The sequence below is a fragment of the Xenopus tropicalis genome, chromosome 1 (assembly GCF_000004195.4).
Source record: "Xenopus tropicalis strain Nigerian chromosome 1, UCB_Xtro_10.0, whole genome shotgun sequence".
Taxonomy (NCBI): domain Eukaryota; kingdom Metazoa; phylum Chordata; class Amphibia; order Anura; family Pipidae; genus Xenopus; species Xenopus tropicalis.
The window spans coordinates 111643367-111654598 of NC_030677.2; the positions used below are offsets into that span (position 1 = coordinate 111643367).

The 11232-nt window shown below is 37.1% G+C and overlaps 1 protein-coding gene across 4 annotated transcripts; it reads left to right on the forward strand.

Moving 5' to 3' along the window:
- The first annotated feature begins 551 nt into the window (after positions 1 to 551).
- On the forward strand, positions 552 to 8462 carry ocel1 (occludin/ELL domain containing 1). 4 transcript variants are annotated; one of them, XM_012971465.3, is made up of 6 exons: positions 552 to 689; positions 2042 to 3296; positions 5166 to 5344; positions 5861 to 6032; positions 6449 to 6499; positions 6979 to 8462. In XM_012971465.3, the coding sequence occupies exons 2-6, from the start codon at positions 2193 to 2195 to the stop codon at positions 7090 to 7092; spliced, it is 1620 nt and encodes a 539-aa protein (XP_012826919.1). In that variant the 5' UTR covers positions 552 to 689; positions 2042 to 2192; the 3' UTR covers positions 7093 to 8462. The 4 variants fall into 4 exon arrangements, with proteins under 4 accessions (XP_012826919.1, XP_012826929.1, XP_012826966.1 ...); XM_012971475.3 differs by having other exon boundaries at positions 2042 to 3290; XM_012971512.3 differs by having other exon boundaries at positions 2042 to 2711.
- The last annotated feature ends 2770 nt before the right edge of the window (positions 8463 to 11232 follow it).

An 11232-nucleotide genomic window follows, 5' to 3' on the forward strand; every position in this document is an offset into this window, starting at 1 on the left:
GCCTGAGTCTGAGCTTTTAGAACTGCTTTAAAGCAACCTATTGTTTTTTTTGACTGGAGGAGTCCCAAGCTGGACCAGGATTTTTAGTACTTAGTTCTTAGTATTGAGTGCTATTCTGATATCTACTGGGAGCTGCTATCTTGCTACCTTCCCATTGTTCAATTGATCGGCTGCTGGTGGGGAAAGGGGGGAGATAACACTCCAACTTGCAGAGCAGCAGTAAAGTGTGACTGAAGTTTATCAGAGCACAGGTCACATGGCTGTGGCACCCTGGGAAATGAAGAATATGGCTAGCCCCATGTGAAATTTCAAAATGAAATATAAAAAATCTATTTGCTGTTTTGAAAATTTCAATTTCAATGCAGGATTCTGCTGGGGAAGCTCTATTAACTGATGTGTTTTAAAAAACACATGTTTTCCCATGTCAGTATTCCTTTAAAATCTTTCCACACTCTCTGAACGCCTTTCCTCCTCACTGCACCCAACATGTAGTTAATGGATAACAAGATAAAATACAAAGCATTCAGATAACAGTCCAGAAGAAAATTCGACCCCGTCAGGAACGCAGAATGAGATGCCGGGAGCTATAGGAGCTGGTCTTGGAAGCTGTAAAGCCTAAAGAAACCAGTGGTAGCCTCTATATGACTTTGAGCCATGTGATAGACAATTCCTGGCGATGGAGCTCAAAGGTATTAAAGGCAGCCATTCGTTTTTTTCTACTTGGATTTCTATATGTTGTAGATGCCAGCTGTGATTTCTTGGTTTCTGCTTTCATCTACCCCTACATCTAGTTTTAATCTTTCTTCCTAAATCGCCTGCTGTTTCAATCTACACTGTTTCTTTATTACATATTTCCTTTCTTCGTTCCTCTCTCACATTATTTTTTTACTTGTTTTGACTTTGCGTGCAGTACAGTACAATGTTATCAGGGAATAGGAGTTTCTGTATTTGTCATGCTACAGGTAATAATGACACAGCCCATGATGCAATGCTCTCTGTGTGTACAGTATAATTGAAGAGTCCGAAACACTAAAAAATTGTCAATATAGAAGTCTAATGTACGTACATTAAAATATAATGAATTGTGATTCTGTATTTCCAAAAACGATTTCTCCGGAGACAAAGCCTACTAGAATATTTTCTTATTTGTAGGCAAAAACAATCAACTTTCCGTGTATTGTGTGCACATCTAATTTTCAGCTGCTTTAAAAAATGATCAAATGTCACAAAAAAATGTTATATTTCTGACACATTTTTGTTTCAAACATCTTGAATCATTGTAGCATTTTTAAAATTAATTTTACTTTTTAACATCCAGACCTAACATAGACAAGATATGGTGATCCAAATTACAGAAAGATTCCTTATCTGGAAAACATCAGGTCCCAAGAAATTCAGATAATAGATCCCATAGCTGTACCCCATATTTGTTGAGGGAAAATGAATGTTTGTATTGTATATTATGGAATGAGAGTTTATACAATATACTATGAGAGTAGACACAGTCTTGTTTGGGATGAATTATTCATGACAGTGGAAAAGATTCCTTGAGAAGAGATAAAAATTTAATTTTTACCCAAATTTGTATGACCCCAACTTTAATAAAGTAATAAGTAATAAAAAGTAATTAATAAAAAAACAATACCCCATATTTGTTGTTGGGAAAATAAAAGTATGTATATTATGGAATGAGAGTTTATACAGTATACTATGACACAGTCTTGTTTGGGATGAATTAATCATGACAGCGGAAAAGATTTCTTGAGAAGAGATCAAAATGGAATTTTTACCCAAATTTATATGACCCCAACTGTAATAAAGTAATAAGTAATAAAAAGTAATTAATAAAAAACAATTTGTGAAATATATGCTTTTTGGGAAATATGATGAAGTTTGAAAATATATATATATATGTTTTTTTATTATTTTTTTTTGCCATATAAAAATATTCCAGAAATGTCATTGTTAAAAATCATGTCATAAATGTTCTGAAAATACAAAGGTACACACAGTACTAAAAACTGACTCCTGTACCTTGCAGGACTCTCCAAGGCATGTTTCTGTCTGTGAGAATTAACTGAAGTTATCATCACATGGTTCGGAAACTAGAGCAGTTCTCCTTTGGGATATGGAAAAAGAACTAGATCCTACAGATATATTTGCAGTAACACTTCAGATGAGGCAACACTGAAATGTTAACAATGTCTTCCGTACCCTGGCTCTCAGAGAAGGAAAAGGACAGAAAGCCAGTTTTACGGCCAACAGACAAATATGCTGCCTACAAAGGAGGATCACGCTATTCTGATGAAAAGACACACTGGGGAGATACCCCAAGCTTCTCATTTGATTACTATGATAAGGATACACACAGAGGATCAGAGATTTCACAGCATCAACATGATACAGAGCTTGTGGCATCTAATGGCTTGAGACCTGTCAGACGGTTTATACCTGGCTCCTTTAAGAGTTTCTTTAAGAGAAGCAGAAACAAAGGAGAACTACCTACAGCAGGGAATTTGGAAATTGAACACTGTTCCCCACCTGTTACCCCTCTCTTAGATAATACCAGCAGAGACTCCAGCCATGAAGATAAAAAAGATCTTGAAACCAGTTTATGCAGCAGCTTGAAATGCAGTCAAGAGTTCACAGTCAATAAGCGAACAGATTCCTTGCAGAGGAAGAGTGAGGCATCCACCAGTTATGGGGAAAAGGTAGAAGCCTACAAGTTAAAATATTCCTACATGAAGTCCTGGCCTGGTTTGCTCAGGATTTTGGCTGGGGTACAGCTGATTTTGGGTGGGATGGCCTTTGCTTGTACTTGTGCATATATTCAGAAGGACTACCAATGGTACAACCTCTTTGGCACAGGACTCCAAAGAACTTTGCCTGGGGGTTACAGCTACTATGGTCCAATGACTCCTTTTGTTATGGTTGTGACTAGTTTGGTGTGGCTCACTACACTGATCCTGCTGGGATTGGGTTTGACCATGTACTACAGGACAATCCTCCTTGACTCCCACTGGTGGCCTCTCACTGAGTTTGGCATTAACATTGTCATGTTTCTTCTTTATATGGCTGCCGGCATTGCCTACGTCAATGACATCAACCGTGGTGGCCTCTGCTACTCTGTGTTTGCTGTCAATCCACTGATGGTGGCATTCTGTAGGGTAGAAGGGGGTCAGGTGGCTGCCATTGCTTTTCTCTTCTTCAACATGTTTCTTTACATGGTTAGTTCCTTTGTATGTCTCAAAATGTGGAGACATGAGCAGAGGCGCAGGACAGTTGGAAAGGTACAGGTGAGGGAGATATGGCTTTCACCCATTATGTTACTTTTATTTGATCTTTTCTGTCTTGCTCTAGTACTATGCCTCTCTTTTTCTATCACAAAATCTTTCTTCTTCTTGAAATGCAAACAAGCTCAAACAAAACAACAAAACCAAATGTTTATATATAACATGATATCCCTTACAAATACTTTGCATGGAAACATAACAGGTTCCATACTATGATAGTGTATCTCATACATCAAAGCAAATATTCTTATTCAAGTGCAACACTAGCCTTTCCTTTTATTGTTTCCTTTTAAAAGATAGTTACCAGTATGAGGTGTTTTTATGTGGTTGGAATGCTTTAGCTCCTTGATGCAGAAAATAGTAAATATATAGAATGTTTATTGCTATTTTGGCCAAATTACTGACAACCCTGCAATGCTGATGTAGTTTCTAATGTTCCAGAACTACCCAGGTTTTTTTATTTTTCCATATACTAAAACTAAATTCACTGCTTTTCACCCTGTATTTCAAAATATATGTTTCATTTCTATTTATTTCTATGTTTGCAATGTAGTTTTCTTACTCAGGAAGTTCTCCTCACTTGCTCACTCACTCACTCATAGGAATATGAGGTCTAAAGGGAAGATGCTTGGCAGCCTTCCAGCACTTATGTTGCTGTATAAATAAATGAATACAAAGTCTTAAACATTCTTTCCTATACTAAAATCAGTCTCACATACTGCTATTTCATTCAATCAATAAGAATCTTTCCCACTGAGTGTTGAGGCAGTATTAGTGGAAAATAAGACACTTTAAAGAATATACTCATTACATATTGTTTTAAATGCATAGTTTCATGCTTACATAGTTAGGCTGGGTTAAAGAAAAGTCTATCCCTCTAGACGAACCCCAGTGAACATATATACACACACTCTTACTGACCTGTCTATATACTCACATATATAGACTGTATATACCAATACCTATACTAACTGTAGATTTTAGCATCACAATAGCCTTTGTTGTTCTGCAAAGGTTACATTTTGTCAGTGTTTTAATTTGTTCATTGATTATCATGCCTTTACATGGTGTTTTCAGTAGTAAAGTAGCTTGTGAAACACCCCAGGAATGTTAAATGTTTTTGTGTTACTGCTGTCTAAACAAATTTTATAGATACATTTTTTTCCTCTGAAAAGCAACAGTGATGTCTAGGTAAGAAATGGCAACTGAAACCATAGTCACACTGTTCTTGGTGTATGTGTCTCCACGATAATGGATATTTAATATAAACCAAGTTGCACTCCATTTATTCTGTTTACCTATTCCACTTGCTCTTCATTGATCTCAATGTAAACTGCATGATAACAACAAGAAATAATTTTGCCTTTACACCACCTACCTACTTGAAGTTTGCAATAAGGATCATATAAAAAAATGTTTTTGTCTTATATACAGTATACCACTTATTTTTAGAAGCAAATAGTTCTTGGTTTTACATCAGCACCAAACAGAACATTCTTAAGTACAGGTATGGAAGCTGCTATCCAGAATGCTGGGCCCTGAATGTTTCTGATTTTATCTTAGTTAGGATCAAGCACAAGGTACTGTTTTATTGTTAGAGAGATAAAGGAAAGTATTTTTTTTTATATTTGAATTATTTGATTAAAACTGACTCAATGGGAGATGAGTTTCCATAATTAAGAGCTTTCTGGATAACAGGTTTATGGATAATGGATCCCATACCTTCTCCATCCTATAATTTAAGCTGTATACAGCACCATGTAAAACATATTAATGTATAGAGGGAGATATTAACTAGGGTGCATGGCAGCTATTAGATAGGTAAGAAATTGTTAATAATCTTCTTTTCATAACTCTTGTCTTTTTCAACAGAGAACGGATAGGCCAAAGCGGATAATGTTCCAAGATGAAGTTGAACATTTGCGGGCTGCCAAGGGAATAGTCACCAAGACCATTCACTTCTCAGAAAAAGGCAGTGACACTGGACCACTAAATCGATCTATTCCATATGGACACAGACCAAAGCCTCATGTGCTACCAGATTATGTGCTGTAAGCATTTCACACCTCCTTTTTGATTTAGCCTTGGCATTAGGTTTGAGTATTAAAAAGGTAAGACATAGACATATGACAGTGGAGATGCTAGCAGAACGTTTTAAACATTTTTAATAAGAGGAATAAATGTTATGCAATAGAGTATGACAGTCTGGGAACACATAGATTACCACAAGCCTTATTTTTAGGCTGCTGTCTGTTGGGCCTGCACTGGCAATGTGTGGATTTGGGCAAATATCAGAGAGTTTGCTGTAATATACCATAGACAGTCACTATTTATTTGTCTGGTGGGGGATGTTTGGGCCTCTGTATACTTGAAATGACAAGGCCTATTTTAACTCCCAGTCCAGCCTGCTGCCTGTTTCTACTTGTAAACCTAACAGTAGCCAGTTTTTGGGGTTTTTTTTTCTAAAAATGACTCTTTTGTTCTTGTCAACTTCCACCTGCTCCCAAAAAAGCATTTTTTATCATAAGCACTAAGGCCCACAAATTGAGATGCCATATATTCTATAGGAAGTATCCTGAGATTCGTACTGCTGAGGAAAGGGAGAGTTACAAGGCTGTGTTTAATGACCAGTTTTCAGAATATAAGGAGCTGCACGCAGAGGTTAAAGCAGCCATGGCGAAATTTAAAGAGCTGGATATCATGATGGATAAACTGACAAGGGGGCCACAAAGCAAGACGGTGAGTTTCAAAGGATGCAATTTGTATAGGGATAAAAAAAAGTGACCTGATTTTTTTTATTCTGACCACTGTCCCTCCTCCTTTGTATGCAAAACGTTAGGCAAGTGAGTCATGTGACAGAAAAGACATTACTAACCACCAATTATAACTAATGACATCACTAACTTTGTTTATAAGGATATTCCTGGCTCTTATTTATTCATTGGTTGCAAGCAGGTTTCACACAATCCAGCTAAAGGCAGAAAATCTTGTTACAGAGCCACACTTTCAGTCTTCCTGTGAGATCCAGGGGCCAAAACTTTCATTTTGTAGAGACACAAAAGTTGTGTCCAGTTTTAGTTGGAAATATATCTGTTTTATAAATAGACTACACTGAGCAATCATCTTCCTAAAAGTCTTTGTTTTTACACCTACAGGCTCCAGAGAGAATCCAAGTCATTGCACAAAAATATGAGAAAAAGAAGAACGTAAGTGCCATTTACAAAGTTCTCTGGGCCTAGGCTGGTTTCCTAAATATTAAGATAACTACATGATATGTATGGTGCTTAAGGTTTGCTATAAAAATGAGGTGCTTAGAAAAAAGGGCCTTGCACTGATTCAAACAAATTCTCTAAATTATATAGAAACTGTAGTTGTCAGGATCTAATAAGGTGGTTTTCAGTTGCATCAATAGTATGTGTGCTAGCCAAAAGAGAGGATATATCCAGTGCAAACGATGCCATTTGGGTGGGGGAGGCGTTCCCAACTGATATACATTGTAGGCAAATGTAGGCTTTACATGTCCTTTAAGCAGTACTACATTTAGTGGCATTCATATTTCAGCACCTAATAAAATGATTCTATTCTACCATGGCAAATAAATGCATATAGATATTGCTCTCAGGAATGGAGCAGGAAGGTGGGTGATGTGCTGTGTAATTTTTCTCCTTTTCTGCCTCTCTGTTAGGACCCAACATTTATTGAGAAAAAAGAGCGCTGTGTCTACTTGAAAGGAAAGCTGTCCCACATCAAAAAGCAGATTCAGGCATATGATCTGCACCAGGGAACTGTATATTTCTGAGACTTAATTTATTGAATTATCATAATTTTACAATCTGCGGTTTGGTTATCTACCACAAATGAAAAACACGTTAAGAGAGATGGATGGGCCTCAGACCTATGAGCCGGAAGTCTGGATTGTGCCAGGAAGATATTATTGACCTTTTTGACACCAACTTCCTGCACCACATTTCAACTGTAAATTTATGGACAGGCATACAGTAGTTGGTAAAATACCTAGTGATCTCCAAGAAAAAGCTAAAATTGTTATATTAAAGTAGGATCATTTTACCCAACAAAGAAAAATCTTCATTTATTAGACAAAAAAAGTAGCAGTGGAAAATGTAAAATTCACGTCATATGGCTCATGGGTAAATTGAGTGTGAAATGCTCCATCTGTACCGCTGACACATTTTACCTTTTTCCATGGAATTTCTGTCAGTTTACCCAGCATGTCAGGTGGTTATAGCAGCATGGTGGTGAACTACAAGTATTGCATACTGTTTGTATTCCATGCTAATGCTATTGTGCTGAGTTACAATGTTGGCCGTGAGCAGGCATTCAATAGACAGAGAACAACTGACCTTCTCCTTATTTTAAAGTGGACTTTAAACCAAAAACTATTTGTAATATATATGAATTAAATATTTTCTAAGGTCTTATTAGTTATTTGTAAATGTAATTACAGTTAAAAGTAATATGCTTTTCTGTTCTTGCCCTCTAGTTCTGCCTCCATTTCTTTTAAGCTGCTGGCTTCTGATACATTATTTTAGCGATTAGTGCCAGAAGTGCACAGCATATAAACAGCAACAAAGATGCTGCTTTCAGTAATAATTGTATATACATACAGGTATATATGTAATACCATTAAAAATGTTAATTACTGTATAGTGGAAAGCTGTTTAGTTTTTGGGTGGAGTTGTTCTTTAAGAGCCAGTCCTGATCTACCCACCCACTCCCTGCACAGAGAACTGTGACTTTACCATTGGTCTGGGGCACCGCTAGCAGGTTAGTCACTAAACTGCTAAAATTTAGGGGGATGCAAAAAGCTGTGCCCCCTTAATATATGAGCCCCCATATGGCTTGTCTGCAAAGGAGAATGCTGTTAGTAATGTTAGCACTTACATATGTTTTTATTAACACAATATGAATATTTTAACCATGCATAACTTTCATATAACACTTCTTGGAAAAAATACACAAATACAGCTATTTAACAGAATTTGCGAGCCCATCTAATTTCACATTTTCCTTTTTCCTGCAGCGATATGCTTAATATTTATTCAAATTGTTTGAGGTACCATGTAGTGCAGGTTTTCTCCTGTGTGTTATGTATGCCTTGAAATTTCTATCACTGAATCACTAAAAACATGCTCATATTCGGCCATGAAATTATTGTACTGTTTTGATAAAACATTATTGGGCTGTTGGCAATTTAAATTATGAATACAGCAGTTTTGTCAGTGCTTGCTTAAAACCTTGATAGAAATATACAGAGAGTTCCCCCAGGCTTAGCACTTAAAATATATCCGCTTGTGACCCACAAGGATTCTTAATGGAAGTATTACAAATCACCATATCAAGCATGAGAACCGGCATTAAATATTGTATACTATATTTTCTTAAAACTACAGTTCATCAATAGGCCCTAGCAAATATTCAACCACCATCACATATTTTCATTGGGTATTTTATAACTTGACTGCCCTTACAATGAAGGAACCCTTCTTGTGCTAATGATGAAATCCTCCAGACTGTAATGATAGACCTTGGGTGTTATAGAGTGTATGCATTTGTATGAAGAAGGGAGAAATGTTCACAAGTGAAAAGCAAAGTATTTTTGCACTTGTTGTTTGCCTATATAAGGTCGTATAAAGTTTTTTGGTCATTGGTTGTTCTCATTCTGACATTCTACAACTAATAAGGAGGCCCTAAAATCTTCTCTCCTATAAACCCTTGTAACATTAAAAGACAATAAGGAACATCAACAGACATATTTCAGTGTGCAAAGTGTAAAATTTATTAGCTTGTGATTTTTTGTGGCAGGTCTGCTAAGTCTATTGATGCTATGGCAACCCTGGAATTAACAGCACATTAGGGGTGGTGTTAACGTAGAAAAGAAGATCACAGAGTGAAAGAAAGTTTGGGAGGGTTTCTTGAACTTTCCTTCCTGCATTCCTGACTAAATGAATTGCTACAGGTCTCTGTGCTCCATTTTGCAGCACAAAAACCTGTGTCTGGCCCCATGAATACAGTGCTGCCTGTGTTAAGTATGGTGAAGGGTTGGGGGAGTTTCATTATTCCATTTTTTAAGAATTGGGGCTTTTGCTACATGGATCACACAGCAGGTTTTTCTTCACAATATAGGACAGTTTTCAACATTACTTAACATATGCAACAAAGAAATTAAAGTTGATTCTTCCTACACAGGTCAGACTGGTCAATGGGCAGACTACTTGGCAACTTGCTTGGGACAATGCCTGAGCCACTATTAATGTTATTTATTCCAGAACAAAGTAAACTTTAAATCTTAAAGGCATAGTTCATCTTCAAATTAACTTTTAGTATTCAATAGAATGAGCAAATCTTGATTGTGTGCTCTGTGAGGCTACAACTTCATTATCATTGTTATTTTTTATTTTTTATCTTTTTATTCAGGCCTCTTCTATTCATATTCCAATCTGTCACTCACATCACTGCTTGGTTGCTAGGGTAAACTGGATTTGAGCAATCAGATAGCTGCTAAGATTCCAAACTTGAGAGTTGCTGAACAAAAAGCTAAATAATTTAAAATCTACACATGTAGACTAATTGCAGATTGTCTCAGAATATCACTCTCTACATCATACTAAAAGTTAATTTAAGGGTAAACAACCTCTTTTTTTTCCCCAGTTTGTGTGCAAGCACACACTCCACACCTGCTTCCTAGGCAGAGAGCGCTTACACAGCTAGTTACCTTAACTAGAGCACCTGCACTGGCTCCCCCGACCAACTGAACGTAGCCCCTGTTATTCACCTTATCTGCTGTGTCTCATATGACATTTAAAGGAGAAGGAAATGTACAATCACTGGGGGGTGCTTACATTATACCCCAGGCTGTATAACCTCTGTTAGAAGAAAACCGCACCAGCTTGAGGGAGCTGTGAGACAGCTGTTTTTTAGATAACAATTCCAGGCAATGTCATTGGCTACTAAAGCAAATAAAGTGCTCTCTTGTATAAAAAAGGGCATTGACTCAAGGGACGAAAATATAATTTTGCCTCTTTATAGGTCCCTGGTAAGGCCTCACCTTGAGTATGCAGTGCAGTTTTGGGCTCCAGTCCTTAAGAAGGATATTAATGAGCTGGAGAGAGTGCAGAGACGTGCAACTAAACTGGTAAAGGGGATGGAAGATTTAATCTATGAGGTTAGATTGTCGAGGTTGGAGTTGTTTTTTCTGTAAAAAAATGGTTCTTGCGAGGGGACATGATTACTCTGTACAAGTACATTAGAGGGAATTATAGACAGATGGGGATGTTCTTTTTTCCCTTATAAACGCCAGTGCACCAAGGCCCACCCCTTCAAATTAGAGGAATGGAACTTTCATTTGAAGCAGTGTAGGTGGTTTTTTACAGTGAGGGCAGTGAGGTTGTGGAATGCCCTTCCTAGTGATGTGGTAATGGCAGATTCTGTCGATGCCTTTAAGAGGGGATTAGATGAGTTCTTGAACAAGCATAGTATCCAAGGCTATTGTGATACTAAAATCTACAGTTAGTATTGTTGTTGGTATATATAGTTTATGTATGTGAGTGTATAGATAGGTTGGTATGGGTCTATGTTTGTGTGCGTGATGGGGTTTGCTTGGAAGGGTTGAACTTGATGGACTTTGGTCTTTTTTTCAACCCAACTTAACTTTGTAACTAGGTAACTACATAATTTAACAAAAACTGTTCATCAATCAATGCAGCCATTTCCTTGGCCAATCAAAGTTTGAATCAAACATGTGACATGTAGCATCTTCCAGGTTTCAGCAGGTGTTTATATAAACTCCAAGGCAATGACACATTAGACTTTTGGACCACATGTACCAAGTACACTGATCCCTAGAGGTCCACTGTCATCAATAACACACATTTCATGCTCCTTTTTTAAACTTGCTCTCATCAATTACAATTTTACTTGC

What these genes read in the sequence shown, in the direction of transcription:
- ocel1 (XM_012971465.3), top strand. Translation starts at nt 2,193, where the DNA reads ATGTTAACAATGTCTTCCGTACCCTGGCTCTCAGAGAAGGAAAAGGAC. An exon ending in GGACAGTTGGAAAGGTACAG is followed by an intron (nt 3,297 to 5,165) that starts GTGAGGGAGATA and finishes CTTTTTCAACAG; the next exon opens with AGAACGGATAGGCCAAAGCG. An exon ending in GGGGGCCACAAAGCAAGACG is followed by an intron (nt 6,033 to 6,448) that starts GTGAGTTTCAAA and finishes TTACACCTACAG; the next exon opens with GCTCCAGAGAGAATCCAAGT.